The sequence below is a fragment of the Nilaparvata lugens genome, chromosome 11 (assembly GCF_014356525.2).
Source record: "Nilaparvata lugens isolate BPH chromosome 11, ASM1435652v1, whole genome shotgun sequence".
Lineage (NCBI taxonomy): Eukaryota > Metazoa > Arthropoda > Insecta > Hemiptera > Delphacidae > Nilaparvata > Nilaparvata lugens.
This window is the reverse complement of record NC_052514.1, coordinates 29932339-29949265: the sequence shown is the minus strand read 5'-3', so window position 1 is coordinate 29949265 and position 16927 is coordinate 29932339. Positions and strand designations below refer to the sequence as shown.

At 34.8% G+C, this 16927-nt stretch overlaps 2 protein-coding genes across 4 annotated transcripts in view; one reads left to right on the top strand and one right to left on the bottom strand.

The window, feature by feature from the left end:
• LOC111044665 overlaps positions 1–3082 on the bottom strand; it is a 61996-nt gene extending 58914 nt beyond the window's left edge. The window contains exon 1 of the mRNA XM_039438113.1: positions 2927–3082. The gene's annotated coding sequence lies outside the window, so the exon portion shown is untranslated. The remainder of the gene's footprint in view (positions 1–2926) is intronic.
• An 8175-nt stretch (positions 3083–11257) lies between these two features.
• The window catches only part of LOC111044663 (radial spoke head protein 3 homolog), a 33541-nt gene continuing 27871 nt past the window's right edge, over positions 11258–16927 (top strand). The window contains exons 1-2 of one of the 3 annotated variants that reach the window (XM_022329867.2): positions 11258–11963; positions 12528–13790. In XM_022329867.2, coding sequence (XP_022185559.2) covers positions 12973–13790 — 818 coding nt within the window. In that variant the 5' untranslated portion in view covers positions 11258–11963; positions 12528–12972. Of the gene's footprint in view, positions 13791–16927 lie in introns of all 3 variants that reach the window. The other 2 variants (XM_039438120.1, XM_022329868.2) reach the window with 2 other exon arrangements.

The following is a 16927-nucleotide window of genomic DNA, read 5'->3' as shown; positions in this document are numbered from 1 at the left end:
AGTGCATGATAAACATTCATGTCAGGCATTTGTTTATCATGCATGTTCTACTGTTAGTGGCCAGCCTAAGATACATGGTTTTCAAGTTATATGCAAGAAACCAAAAATGGCATTTGAACCACCCCCACCACCTTAGCACAGGGGGGTAGTGGTGTGGACTTTTGATATGTTTACCTCCTTACTATCCTCTACAGAACACTGTGGGGTTACGAATACTCTTTTAAACTTTCTCCTGTATAACCCTTCCATGACTGGATTAAGTTTATTGTTCTCATCTAAAATATGTACCATATTTTTATGTACATTCCAGTCTTTTCCAGAATTAATGACTGATGCTGTAATACTGGGTTATTTTACATATATTTGATTTGCAACGAAAACAAAAGCTGCTTTGCCTACATCTGTAGGTAATATTTTGTATTTTGAAAGAAATTGTTCAATTCTGCTGATAATGAAAATAAGTAATAAAGTCAGATAACATAGGCAATTAATACCTTTTATAACCCTTAACAAGCATGTGACTTTGTATTGTAATATTTGATCCTAGTATTTTTGTAATAATATTTGTTTGGTATTGATTTTTCAGAATAAAAATACTTATTTTATGAGTTGAAGGCCTTTTTTCAAAATCCTATCTATCCTTTTGTATCAATAAGCTACTTACATCAATTATTGATATTGCCTATATAGGCTGAAAATATGACATAGAGTTTAGCCTCCCCCAGCCGAGGAAGAATGGGCAACAGTACATGATTGTTTTCAGTCATATGGTCAGATAGAGTTGACAACAGTGGAATGCACAACATTATAATCCAATGAGTTATGCATTGCATTCTGTAGATGATTCTAGACCCACTTGACCATGTGAATTACAGGATTCTCTTTTATTTTTAACTATAGATTGCATTCTATTATTCCAAGCTTCAAAAAAGTGCTGATTGGAATCAGCTTCAAAGCATTGGTAGCTAAGATAAATTTGAAAACTAGCTGATAGTATGGATGCTGCATAAGGAAGGATTAGCTAGATTATCTTATGTTGATTTTATAATTTATTTTTTGAGAAACCAGTTCCAAGTTTGTATTTTCAATAGTTTTTAAAATCCTAGTGTTGAATGAAAAAACTAGGTAACACTTGGTGATTGCTTGATAGATATTTTAAACTATTGGATTTTGTAGAATTATGAAGGAAAAACCTCAGTCAAAAGCTATTGAGATATTAAAAAATAATTTGCTCACTCCATATTTTTAAATTTTAATTCTTGGAAATTTTCGTTTTTTCAGTGGCTACTAGATTAGCTGAATCTTATGTAGAATTATTCAAAGTTAGTAACTACATTAAGATTTTTGAGAAAAAATGCAAGAAAGTTTAGTAAGTTTTTTTAGCTTTAGAAGAGTTGAACATGTTTGATCGCATAATGGAGACCAGTATTGTGGACCACATTTTATCCTGCATCCAATAAAACTCAGAAGCTTTAGAAGATTATCAATTTAAGCCTAACAAAAATCAAATTTATTTTGTCAATCAAAACAATTACAACCAAGTCAAACCCAACCAAAACTCTAACGTCTAACCTTACCTCACCAAGATTAACATAATCTGCCCAATTGAATTATACTGTACCCAAACAACCCAACTTTTATAAAAACGCAACGTAATCTCTCTAAAACTAACCCAACCTTTCTAAAGCCTACTCAGCCATACTAAACTTGACTCATCAAGTTCAACCCAACCCAACCTTACCCTAACCTAACGACCTTATCAAGTTAAACCTTACCTAATCAAGCTAAACATAATCTAACCAAGCCTAACTACAACTAAAAAAACTTGATCAAACCTAACCAAGTCTAACCTAGTCATCCCCAAGCTAGTCAAAACTAATAAAGACCAACCTAGCCAAGAACATTCTAACCTAACCATGCCTTAGGTGACCTAATAAAGCCCAACCTGACCTAACTAAATCATGCATGAGACAAGGTACCCGCACCTATTGAAGATAGCAAAACTATTAAGAATGAACATTGCAACATTGGAAAGTATGGAGTGTGCAAATGTTTTTATTTTTCCAAATAGGCCTATCTCAATAAATTTTGACTTTAGTCTATCAAGTGACAAAACATTTTTATTTCAGCTAATCCTTTGAAATCCGTGCGTGGGTAATGAGGGGGATGCTAATGAGAGACGAATGGACCTGCAGTTTACAGGTGGGTTCTGAACCACCGGGAAGCGGTTTTGCAACTCATGAATCATATTCAGAGGAGTTGGCTCAAGTGGTGACCGGGAGTAGCAGGCTCATGATTCTCTTATCTATAGCCTAAGCGATAGCTTATCAGCGCGACACTAGTCTTTCATCACTCAAACTCTAACTGGTTTTCGACAAGTTTGTCCATCTCCACTCACATTCCAACTCAACTGTGACTACGCGGCTGACCTACGGAAGTTGTATGTGTTGGGTATCCATCAGTTTACCCAACTCGTTCAGCTAGACATCCAACATTAAAAACCAACATCAACAAACCCAGCTTTCACGGTCCTACGACCTAGAATTTCCTTACTCTCCACCAATACCGCACTAGCAAAGCATGATGGGTTGCGCCGAATCCAACGTTGAGTAGACTCAAATTGGACAAGAAATTTGATAGTGAATGGCCCGCTTTGAACATCCTATTCTTATCCAATAATATTTTATTAGATCTTCAATAATCTCTTATTAGATATTAGCTAGCCTACAATGAAAATATATAAACAGTGAGTATAAACATATTTTTATTAATAAGTACCGTATTACTATGAATTAATAAATATTTAAGAATTACTCTTCCAATTGAAAAAATATCTATAGTAATCATGCAGAATTTCCAAGGAAAACTTTCATAAATATAACTTAAATTGTGCTGTAGCAACGAAATCTAAGAAAAAATAGCTTACCTGTGCTAAATTAAGTCTAAGAATATTGTTTAAAATAACACCTTATTCATTTGTGCAAGTTGATACTTTTCTCTCTTGTTACTTCTATAGAAAGGTTGAAGGAAATCTGATTTTGTGGAAAAAACAGGTATAGTCCTTTTTAGAGTAACCTAAAAACGTCCAAAAATCCTTGTATTGAGCGGTTTAGGTTTATTGCTTCCATATTTCCATCAGTCGATCAGTCAGAACTGAGCGTGGTTTACAAAAAAGTTGTGGTTCAGCCAAGTATAGCCACAGTATATCAACCAAGAAGGTGCTTCACTCTAGCGGTATTATTTGGTACTACTTGAAGGGCTTGTTCCAAACAAAGGACATTGCGTCACAGACTGCGTTCCCAGGGTGACACATGATTGTTGAATAAACAATAACTGCACTACCTATCTTGCTTGAAACTGTTACGGCGTTGTCAAGGAGTTATGAAAGAGACTATTTATAGATTGACGTTGATATTAATTTTATGTAAACAATGTAAATTCACCTGCTTTGATACTACAGCTTCTCCTAAAAGAAGATGACCGAGACATTTTTTGTTATTGGTCTAGTTATGTAATTTTATTTTGAATACAGCACCTGCAACTGTTTATTACTTATCTATTAACTGAGTGTCAAAATGTGATCGCAAGACAAACAGAATCTATTTGATAACAACTCCTAATGAGGTATGTATCAATATAATTATTTTATTTATGAGTACGGTATGAATAGAGAGAGAGAATCAAATCTATGATGAATCAACAAATTAATAATAATGAAGAAAATGCATTTTTCATTGAGCAACAAGTTGTTGTGAAGAAAACAATATTCCATTTTTATATTGATGGCTGGTGTCTCATGTCATTTTAAATAATTGCTAGCCACATTCATTCATTTATCAATAATGATTCACGCTACCTGATTTTATGAATGGTGTTTCAAAAATAAATTTAGATTTTTTCAAACCAAGTAAGTACAGAAAGTTCTAGCTTATTAGCACAGCTTTCAAATTGTTTATTGGCTACGGAGAACTATCGTACCAGAATATTCTGTATCAATTATGAAAATGCTATTATTAAATCATGGAAAGGCTTTCTTGACGAATGAAATATTAGGCTATGCAATGACCAGACGACACTTAGCCATGGCAGAAGAATCGCCTTTAAAAATGCAATTATTGTTCAAAATGTTTTATGAATACTTAATTCGACAAAGTCATTATTGTTTTTTATACACTGACAATTATTAACAAGAACTAGTTTATTAGATCAGATACACCGCCGGAATAACTTGAATCACAGCTGTTATCCATGAAAAAGGTGGTGGTAACGGAAATTTGACAACAATGCTTTTCTATCATTTCTACTGACTTAATGATGTTAATCTCACTATAGTATTGTCTTCTAATTTACTATGAAATCAGTAATCCTTATAAACTTGGATCAAGATCAATTACAACTCAGAACATAATCAAGTTTCTCTCTCAGATGCCCGGTCTTCCTTTGGTTCCATCTCACTCTACAGGGATCATGAGGGCTGAGAGAAACGCATACACATTCGCCAGCTCCCCCAGAACCCTCCTTACTCGCAAAGCCAGATACAGATCAGAGGAAATGTAAGTGGAAATTGATAAATCCTATTAATAAATAAATAAACATAATTATAAAATGTATCAAATTTATGTACACACCTATTACCTAATGTGTTTAGAGTTATGTTCTACTAGCCGGCAGGCTCGCATCGCTCGCCTCATCAGTCTAGCCAGTCTCAATCCTGAACCCCTGACTGAATCAACCAGAGAGGGGACCAGCAGGCTTGCGTCCTTTCAAATAGTCAATAAAATCACCGGTTGATTGAACTGTGTAGCACATTAGGTTTCCAAAAAATGCTGTCTATTTTGATCAGATTTAATAAAATCATTATTTCCTACATGATGAAAATATGCGAGAATTATTGTATTTCAGTCTAGTTCTTTGGAATTTGAGATGAAAAATGATCTCTTAACATTTCCAAACCTAAGCTGAGTCTGTGTATCAAATTTAAGGCGGTCAGACAGTCGTATGCAGACAGACGGAAAGAACTTTTGCATGGAGACGTGGAGCCATATGCAGATTGTCGGAAGTCTGTCATTCGACCAAAGAAGCTAAGAAAACGCTGAAACTGGCAACTTTGGGTGTATCTTTTGGAACATCTCAAGTTCTTTCTACGCAAAGTTTCTAGAACCTGGCTGAACCTATCTGCACCAGATTGGAACGTTTTCTGTTCATTTGTTCTCTAAAAAAGCAGAAGAATGCCGATAAACGCAGATTTTGAGCTTATTTTTGACGTAAATTCAAAGCACTTTTAATAAAACCTTCTGAATACCGAACCTCTGCACCAAATAAGAACGTTTCCTATGATTTTTTTCCTTGAAAAAGCTGAGAAAACGCAGATATTGGGCTTAACTTTAGATTTTTTAAATCCATTCTTTAAGTGAGCCAACTGAACATAGCGTACCAGCCAAATTTGAACGTTTATGTTCCAGTAGATTTTTTGAAAACCGATGCTATCATTTACAGGAAGACTGTGCCATTTCGATTAGAACAGTCTTCCATTCCAATGCAGCCATATTATGAATAAAAACATAAATACAGGCCACTTTTAAGAAGTAATAAGTAAACTAAAACAGTTGGAATCAGATAAATTGAGTAATTCTAAGAGCAGAAAATAAAGTTTGAATAGGTACCTATGAAAACTTCAAAACTGCTCTCCTGAATAAACGAATTTCTTGAGTTGGAACAGTCTTCCTCCCGAGGTGCGTTATAAATATAGTGACTGGAAAATGGTTAACGTTAATATAGTTCTTTTATTAGGAACAGTTCAGTTTCTGGTTGAATGTATAGCCTGAAATACTATTTTCTTGTAACATAATTGTTCAAAAATACTGTGAGAACACAATATAATGAATGACACTCTTTTATGCATAATTATTGTGAACGAAAATTAAGTTTTCAATTCTAATTGGAACTCCATAATACACAATGGTTGAATACACAATGACTCTTGTTTCCATGAAAGTTATGATGTCATTATTCTCAATGAGATATTTTATCGGTGTGCTTACTGTACTCAGACCGGAAACCATAAACAATAACAGTGTACTACGTTAATGTGTTCGAAAGACTGGAGCACAGACGAATAATATAATTATAATATAAGAAGTATTACAATAATTAGTATAAGTATAATAATAGGTAATACAGTACAAGATTTTTTAAACGGCAACTTTTCTCTATGACTAAAGTGAAAGAAAATTCATACAATAGTAGATTTCAACGCTCTTGTTGAAGCAAAATCTTTTTCATTTCGCGTGAAAGACACTGCATTTTCTTTCGCCGCAGAAACAACAGACAGAACAGGATTTGCGTGCCCCGGCTACCTTGATCGTTTGTTTTAATTGCTCCATGAAAACGGTTAACACTAGCTTAGCAAATCTTTTGCACCCCAACCACCAACCCCCAACGGTCTCTCATTGGTCTCCGAAACGTTGCGTGCCAAAAGCCAGTAATCAAGACTGGAATGACCGAGAGGATTTAAACACTCCAGAGAAGGATAGAGTGTTCATGAGAGAAAACTGAGAGAAAAACTTTGACTGATATAGAATGAGAACAATTGAGAAATATGTGAAGAGTAAATGAGAGAGAGAGACAGTGTGAAACAGAGTCAGCAGAGAGAGAGAGTGAGAGACAGAGCGAGAGAGAGTGTGAGAGATAGTGAGAAAGAGAGTAGGTGAATGATTGAAAAAGAGAGAAACATCCTAATTATGTATAGTCCCGATTACAGGGAGTAACAATACAACAAACCTTTAGTAACGAGCACATTTTTCGTCTTTGAGAGGTTGACAACCATTGCTCCTATCCCTATCATTGACCTCAGCTATTACAATTACTTTTTATTACTCGATTGTCGGGTTGGCAAGATTGATGTGAAAAACTTGCATGTTTTATCAGATGAGAATTTGATCTTGATACCTCAGCAATTTCAGTTGCAATTTTTCCTGCTAATTATTCATCGATAACATTTTTCTACTTATTAAGAAGCATACTGATAAATAATTGCATGCACAAAAGTGGTTATCATGATCAAATCTTCATCAGAGGATGAAAAGTTCAAAAACTCCATTTCTTGTAATCAGAAAGTATGATATAAATGTGGAATTTAATTTAATTCTTGTTTTCAAATGAACAAGTTTCAATGTCTCAAAGTTTCGCTAATCAAATCAACCTTTAGATCTCTTTTCCTCGAAATAAAAGAAAGGAAACTCCGAAAAAAACAAATCTATAATTCTCTGTAATATATCTCTTAAAAAAAGGAATTGCTTAGAAGGAAAGAGAGTTGTTTTTAATAACAAATCTATCAACTATCATCACTGACTCAATTTGTCTTATAAGCTGCATGTTAGAAATAGAACTTGTTTAATGTAGGGTAGGGCCTATATTGTAACAGGATATCATTAGAAATTCTTATAATCATTTGAAATATCTTTCATTAGTATTTTTTAGATCGCAGGACTTGATCTTCTAGATAAGTCCAAAGAGAAAAGTTCTACTGGAGATGAATCCACATAATTATTATTATCTCGCATACCATATTTTTCCAGGCATTTGAAGAGGAACATTACTCATTATCATTGTTTTTATAAACCAACTCATCTTTTTTTTAAATGAGTTGCATTACTGTATCTATATACTATATTGTGATATAAAACTTAAAAATAAATAATAAACTTCACTTATAATTTCAGACAACAATAATACAGTACCATGATTACCTGAACAATTCTCACTGAGCTTACGAATAATATACAATCGTTATTCCGGTGGCTAGTCCTGAATAAACACAGTGTGATACTGTGATTTCGGGTCGCTGGTCTACAAAATACTGGTCTACGAATACAAAATACTCTTCTTAAATTACTCTTCCCAAATTACTCTTCTCAAATACTCTTCTCTTCTGTATAATAAAATTATTTGTAGTGAAGAGTAGTGAACAATGAGAGGGGGTTTGGAATAGATTCATTTTGGGCGTCGGTCAGGTATATTTTCTTTGAAATATAATGATGTGGGGGATAATGTAGGTGAGAAGGGGGGGGGAATGTGTAATTATGGAAGGGGGGAGGGTTGAAATAGATTCGGAGTGTTTGAATGCAAGATGAGCCAGACGGTGTTATCAGGGAGTCGATCTGTGCTTGAGACACTTTATTAGCTGGCGACTCGGATCACGCGAGTCTTATCGCGTTGGCTGAGAGAGACCTTTGGCCCCGCCAAGGTCAAGATGGTGCTTAGAGTAGAAGTGGGGGTTGAACGAAGGGTTGAAAATAGTGAGGACGGAGGTAGGGTTGAATTTGTTGGAAAATGGATGTGGAATATAGAGGTGTAGGAGGTTGATATGGAAAATGAGGAGTGTATAGGTTTTTGTAGGTTGAGAAGGAGAACTACAGGTTGGAGTATGATGGGTGATATGATTTGAGGAGGGAAGGGAAGAGGATGTGGTGGAGAAGGAGAAAGATGAGGATGAGGAGGATTTGAGAAGGAAGGAGATACTAGGATGAGCGAAAGAAGGAGAGAGGAAGATGAGGGGTAAAAGAAGAAGAAGAAGAAGAAGGAGCCGGAGAGGAGTCGAAGGAGGATTCTAGAAGGATTTAAGGAGGAAAGGATAGAGGATGATGATATGATAAGGAGGATGGGATAAATAGGAGGAAAAATAAGCGCAGGAGAAACAGTAGAGCAAAAAGCAAGAGAATAACGAGTAAGAAGAAGGAAAAGGTGAAGAAATGAGAAGGAGACTAACAAAAAGTAACAGGGAGATGAGAAAGGGAAAGAGAGGTGGTGGGATGACGAATGTGGAAAGGAGAATAGAAATGAAGAATTGGTTTAGGAAAGTGTAAGGAGGAAGAGAAAGTGAAGGAGAAGCAAGAGGAAGAGGGATAAGAATAGGGAGAATAACTGAGAAATAAGTTTTTCATAATTATTGCAAGTCCAACGAAAAAAGGTCAAAGAGGATAGAGTGGTTCATATAGATAGGAAGGATCTAGAGTGAGAAAGAAAAGGAGAATTAATTATTATCGGAAGTATTGGTGGAGAAATAAAACAAAAATATGATGTATCGAGAGACGTGATTTGAAACAAGGTGGATGAAGAAGAAGAGAAAGAGGAAAGGAGGAGGTGAGGACGGGAGGAGGAGTAGAAAGACGATGAGGAGGGGTGGAGGTGTCAAGATTAGTTGTGTGGTAGAAGAAGAGTAAGTAGCGTAATATATGAGAGAAAAAGGAATAGTAGAAGAAAAAACTGAAAGAGCATGGGCAGATAAGAAGAGAAAAGAAAACTAACAAATGCAGAAGGAACAGGAATAGAAGAAGATAAGAAGTGAGAAATGTAGAAACAAAGAAGGAGAAGGAAAGCAACACACGAGAAATGACCACGATTGCACAAGAGGAGGATGTAAAAGAGAAAGAAGGGAAATAATGAGTGGTTGAGGGTGGTTTTCGATAGAGAGGGGGGTTGGGGGTACAGCGAGGTCATTCACAGCCGAGCCACGAATCTACATTTCACATTCGGGTCGCATAAAACGACTGCATAATTTTGCTAAGGCGCCCTCTCATAATATCCATCCCAGCAATTTTCCGACTCTTGGAAATTGTTTACTCATTGAATATTGTGGAAACCAAGGGCGATAGGTGCTTGGACTTGGTTTGGTTTTCCACCTTGAAAAGTGTGGACAGTATTTTTGGGAAACTTTTATTTGAGACAGACATCATCAGTTGCATCATCATGCAACTGATAGACTGGTACGGATTTTAATATTAGCATATTAATTGAATTTGACTAATCCTAACTATACAATAAATATTGAAATCGTCACAACCACTTGTTTAATAAAATAATGTGCGACTAGTATCGGTGGTTACAACATTATCAATGCAGCATTATATACTCTTCAGCAAAGTGAAGATTAACTAGTCCTGAGTTTACTAGAGTTTGAAGGCGTAACTGCCTAAACTAGTTTTATGTTATTTCAATAATCAAGTATTTGTACACACTAAAAAAATCTGAGACCATCCGTACGTCATGAATATTGATAAGATAAAAGTATAAAAAATTGTTGAGTACAAATATTATACTTTTTGTCTGAGAATTTTAAAATTGTTTATACCTGTCAAACTTCATCGCATAATACATAGGTGACCTAAAGTTACAACATTTTATTGTTATTTTTATCCCAAGAGGTACGCCGGCGTATCGTTACAAAAACGGTGATTGACAAAAACAAAAAACATATATTGTTTTTGCATATATTGTACATTCTAGGACCTAAATATTGTCCAAAAGTTTTCATTCTGGGAACGAGAAAAAATTCAAATTTATTATTCTGCTGTTGTGGCTATGGGAAATTAAACCAGTAAAATTTGTATTCTTCTTAATATAAATTACTAAAACCAATACATATAACTGTCTGACGCTGAGCACTTTACTTTCAATGAACAATTCACTTGTTGGAAAACGGTTGTTTCTGTTTGTCATAACCTTAAGAATACGTTTCTGAGCTTTAAACATTGAATTTATTAAGTTGTAGTTAATATCTTGCTCCACCCCAAACCAACAATCCATAACTTAAAAGTGACTCTACAAGTGAGAAATATACTATTTTTATCATATCTTCACTCATTATATGAGGAAGCTGGTATAACTTATAAATGAGCTTTCTTATCTTAGTTTTGTACGATATATGCTTATCCCATTTCAATCGATCATCTACAATTATACCTAGATAATTATTAAATTATACCTAGATATAATTATAACTATTTAACATTATCAGAGTGCTCAATGAGAGGACAATCGCATTTTCTGTTCTATCCTTAACAATATTGCAGCTTCATTGATGACTTTAATAAAATACCTATTAGATTTGATGAATATGAGAATATCATCATTGGAATGAAAGTGATATTATTGAAACTGAAACTGAAATTGAAGTTGAAAGTCAATTCTGGCGAAAATAACAAAAATGTCAACAATTTTATTGACCTAGGTCTTTATGGACATGGCCTTATGTCGATGTTATATGCAACATGCACTTTCCTCAATAATACACCGCCGTAATTTTCTTCCAACTACAATTTGAAACAAGCAGAAATGGTATGGGGGTGGTAGTAACGTCACCACGACGGACAGTGGTCAATTGTGACCTGCGCTCGAGTGTTAGAGAGAGAGAAAGTGAGTGAGTGGTAGAGTGAGAGAGAGTGAATGGTGAGTAGTAACCGCAAACCGCTACCAAAGAGGTCAGTAGAGGGTCAGCCAACCGCGCCGAACATACAAAGCCCCATTGTGACCAGTGGTAAGCTTTTCCCCCGGTCTTTCTGTTCCTCCGTGTCTGGAGCTATTTATTCCTCCAATTGCCGCCCTACTTTGAGGTTAGGTGTCATTGATTTCGCCGCTGAGTGGCCGAATCGATCAAATATTGTTTATTTTTTCAAGCGCCAACAGCCGGTGGAATGCATCTGTGGTGAAACTCAAAACTTTTTAGGTGGTTCAAACTTTCGGTGAGGAGTGTTTGTAGGTGTGACAAGTTGTAACATTGAAACTTTTTTGAGCAAAGTGAATAAACTGATCAAGAAGTGATTTTGAGGGAAGAATTGTTTATAAAGTTTTGCTAGTGATAATGAAACCGGAAGTGTTTGAACGTGGAGAAGTTCACATAGTTCCGGTTTACTCTTCATTTCGTACTTAGGCCTATTTATTTATTGGGAAGAGTGAACACTACAATAGTCGGGAAAGAAAAAACAGGCTATTACCCAAAACCTCTTCTATTTATTAAGTTTGTCTCAAAATTAACTTACTTGTAACATTCGAATTTATTTTTTTCATTCAAGGATCAAATTCTATAGTGTAAGCAATAAAAGGTGCGGAAATATAGGAACTGAACAGAGCTGGGAAATATTCCTCAATCACAACTACTAATATTAGTGCTTCAATGTAAAAATTGGGTACTTAGTCTTGAAAATTCACATTTTCCATATACAATAAGTTATAAATAATTTAATTGTTATTAAGGTTTGAAAATTTAAACACGTAATACTATTCTGAAAATTGTCCTCTGTTCAAATAAATGGATGGACCTCTTGATCATGTTCTCTTGAAAATTCACGTTTTAAAGATAAATATAACATAATACTTGAATGGGGCCTCAAACTACGGTGTCAATACTGTACTGTACATTGATTCATACTAAACTATACTATACATTAATTCCTACTAAAAACTCAGTGCTTTGTAGTGATAGGATACCACTAAGTTTACAGAATAATTGAATCTTCCCTTGAAGCGTATTCATGAAGTATGAATTCTTCGTCATTATTGATCATTGATGAGGCTATTCAAATGTATTAAGAAAAAATTGCAGTTTGAATTTATATCCATTTTCGGAAAAGAGTTAGAAGGAAACCATGGAATATGAAAAGTTCCAATTAATTACCCTAGAAATACTTTATGTCTGTAATTAATTTAGGATGAACTATTCACTCTGTAATTTTTTTTCTTCGTATTAATAGCTTGATAATCAACTATCAATGGGATAGAATGGTTAAGACCCACAATACTATTTGATAAAGAATCAACCTTGATTCTTTGTAATCCACTTGAATTGAGAATCTAATAAGATTTGATAATTATTGAGAATTTCCTCACAACTTGATTTGATAATATTTGAGATATCTCAACTATATATTTTAATAATTGTGAATTTGATAAGCTCCATCAATAAAATCAAATTAACTGAAGAGTCAATGAATGAGTTAAAAGAGACTGGAGAATCTCCCCACACAAGTTTCTCCATTGTAATGGAAACGAGTAGCATTATTTCAACTTGACCGTCTTGCCTTGAGTGCAACGCGATTCGTGATACAAACCGACAAGTGATCGTGACGTCTGGACACCTCGCATGCCGCTACCAACTAAGTTGGCGTGATCTGTAAGTGGCCATCATTAGACCGGACCATGGATCATCATCATCACCATCACAGGGGCGGTGGGGGTGTAGTGGTGGGGATGAAACACCCCTCGGACATTCCGTCCGAAAAAAACACTTTCAAAAGTTTGGGAGACAAGGTTCGCAATCAGCTACACCATTATCATCACCATTACCATCACAGGTGTGAGGAAAGTGATAGGGGTGGTCGGTTCCGACAGGTTGTGAGAAAAGCCAGGGAGGACATCATTAAAGCCTCCAAGAAAGATTTGAACAGTAACTACAAAAGTAGTTTGGATACCGAAGTTCCAGTAGTTAAGAATCATAGTTACTACCATAAGAATTGTTTCACAAGTAATAACAATTACTATTGTCCATACAAGAAGGATTGTAACAAGAGTGGTAACACAAGTTCTTCCGAGGAGCTGTTCGCGGATTCGTTGAACGAGAAACTGAGGAACCTGAAGGATGGTTCGAAGATCGGCGCGAGACATCACCGCGGGAAATCGACAATCGACGAGAGACCCATGTTCGTGACCACTGTGAAGACGGGCATCTTCCTGTCACCGCCTCCCGAGTTGGCCGCCATACTCGGACTGCAGAGTCACACGAACTCATCGGGATCGACTGCCTCGGGTGGCGAAGAAGTATTGCTGTACTCGTTCTCGAGTCAACCGCGAGTGTTGCACAACAAGGCGCAGAGAAGGAATGCTAGGAGGAATGTTGGTGACGAGAAGGAACGGTTGATGAAGGAGCAGAAAAAGCAGATGGATCAGATGCAGCGACGGGCGAAACGGGATACCAGTCTTGAGAACAGGAGGCAGGACACCAATCACGTTAGGAAACCGTGAGTTGAAACAGTTTGCTTACATTTTTTACCATGAAATCTATTACGAATTGTGTTCCACAGTAATATCAGCCCTATTGTAAATTACTTTATTTTCCACTACTTGTTGTAAATTTACAAGTGTTTCGTCATGGTAAATAGCATCATTTCATATTTTAAAACCATTAAAGATAACATTTTTTTACCTCTTCTTTGTCAAACGATAAGTTACCTTGATACCTCAATTATAAAATCTTATAAAATATTGTAAAATATATCCTATTCCAAATTATACTGATAATATCAGTGTTAGTGGCACTCCTAACAATATTGCAGCTCCATTACAACCTTTATAAACTTGTAGGAGCTTTCTCAATGAGAATTTTATACTTCCTGTGGAGTAGTGAAGCTCAAATTGTGTTAGAATGTGAATAATAGTTGAAATTAATTATAATAGTGCAACATAAAAATTGCAACCCTTCGATTAGAAGTATTTGGGAAAGAATTATCGAGACAGAGAAAATACGTAGAAATACGAGTGAAAGAATTTATTATCTAGACAGAGGAAATACGTAGTAATACGAGTGAAAATTTATTATCGAGACAGAGAAAATACGTAGTAATAAGAGTGAAAAAAATTATTATCGAGACAGAGAAAATAAGTAGTAATTCGGGTAAAAAGATTTGTTATCGAGACAGAGAAAATAAGTAGTAATTCGGGTGAAAAAAATTATTATCGGGACAGAGAAAATAGGTAGTAATACGAGTGAGAAAATTATTCAAGTATTATATGACAATTGAAGAGAATTGAGATTTTGTCAATATTCCACTCCATTTCAATAAAAAATATTTTTTTAATGAATAATGTAGAATGATAATTTTTATTGAAATAAAGTGGAATATTGACAAAATCTCAATTATGGAAAAGATCCACAACATCAATATTCACTCTACAAACTTGACAATGACAATGTAAGCGTTATATTTATATTCTTCAAGACATGCTACACGTACATTCTATGGTGATTGAATTTAACTTTTTTTGAATTTTACTTTATTGAAGATAAAAATCTTCTTGAAACTTTCAGCAACTCTACTCTTCATAAGCAATCTAAAACTTTACTACTAAGCTATTTTTTGTAATGAATTATCTACTATGTAAAGGTTGTGTTTCAGCTCTATGTCCTATATAAGGCACATGACACCTCTAGAAAATTATTTTCAAACTATGAATCTCTTCATAAAATGAAAAAGCTTGGTTCATAAAATCAACTATTTTTGCGTCACGTAATTTAGGGATCCACTCAAATATACTTTAAAAGGATTTATGCACCTCATAATGTTGCACTTACGAAAATTAAATTCTCAGCAACATTGTAATCCATTTTTTCCACATGCAATACTATTATTGACATTATTGGCTATTGATTATTAGTTATTGACATTGAATGTGAATAAAACTAATGGAACTTAACCAAATTCATGAAACCTCAACAAAAACGATTCAATCAATTTCATTATTGAGATCAAAAGTAAATAAACAATACACTGAAAGTATGGAATCTCTATTTATTACAAACTGCAAGTATGAAATCTCCTTATGCCAGTGAGTATGGAGTAGGACTAATAATATAATATTTAGTTCTATACTCACTGCCTTGCACTCTTTAATTTGAAAAATCATGCATTGAATGCAAGTTCAGCAGTGTTATGGTCATTACAGTTATTTCACAATTGGAAAAATCAACAATGGAAAATTGAGTGATTTGTTTGCATGCAAAGCATATCGACTGAGGTCATTACACTTCATTTATGAACAATTTTCCTGTGAATAATATAGAGAAAAATCACAGACAATGATACATTGCTGCGATCTGAGCTAAAGATACCTTCAACTGGTTGACGTCATTTGATACCCAATCATTTTTCCATATTTTTTAGAGTTGAAGGGTGAAGATTCAAGTTATTTTTCTTGGTAAATATTAGTGAGCATGCACTCGTTCCTCGTTGCATGTAAGCGAGTATCACGACATGAATTTCGTTGCATAAGATGTGTACACAACTGAGAAATGCCTCCAGACGAAGGTCAGAATAAACAGGGGTTGAGCTCTCGAGAGAATCAGTCATCCCTGGGTAATTTGTTTGTTTGGAGTGGGTGAAGGTATTTTAGAGATCTTTCTCTCGCAACCTCCCCCCTCTAACTCATTCTCTTCTTCTCTTTTCTCTCCTTCCGTCATTCTCTCTACGAAAGCAGGGATCACGATTGTTTGACATGCAAGCGGAGGAAGCTAAAATGGAAGTTTTTCATAACTAATTACGTGGTAAATTTGGCAGATTTTGAGGTTACTTGGCCTCAAAGTTAATACCTTATTCCACTCCTTCAAGTTGGGAGAAAATCAACACTGATAAAGTGGAGATGTGGAATTGTTCAATAGTTAAATAAGAACACAATATGGTGTATTACTAGATGTTTGAAAAGTTGAAAATATAAACTACACATATTCAGTTTTTATTGTATTTGAAGCGTTCTTTGAAATGTTCAATGAAGTTTATTGATCAATCAATAATAATTCTTCCACTCAATTACATCAATTATTGATGAAATTCACTTTCAATTACAGCAATTATTATTGATGAAATTGAGTGGAAGAATAATTAATTATTGATTGATCAATAAACTTCATTGATTGAATGAAATTCACTTTCAATTACATCAATTATTGATGAAATTGAGTGGAAGAATAAATAATTGATTGATCAATAGACTTCATTGAACATTCATCTAACTTCAATAAACTCAACAAACATTGATCAATCAATCAATTCCCTTCCGGAACTTTATCGAACTGAACTTTTTGAACATACCTGAGATTTGATCAACATCACTTTCATTCATTAAATATCTTTATATTTCTGTATCAAGGTTTTTAACGATAGCGATCTATTGACTCTACGGCTATATAAACTATACTAAAATTAAATGAAAGTGAACGTTTTTCACCTTACAATTAGGAAGAGGATTATACAGAGCTGGTGGAGCTTGATGCTTGATAGTTTTCTTTTATAAGAATGGTTTGACAGTAGGTTTCATTGGGGATCCTATTCATATTGAACAACTACTTTTCTGTTGCTTGAAAATTTTGGCTCTCTATTTTTAA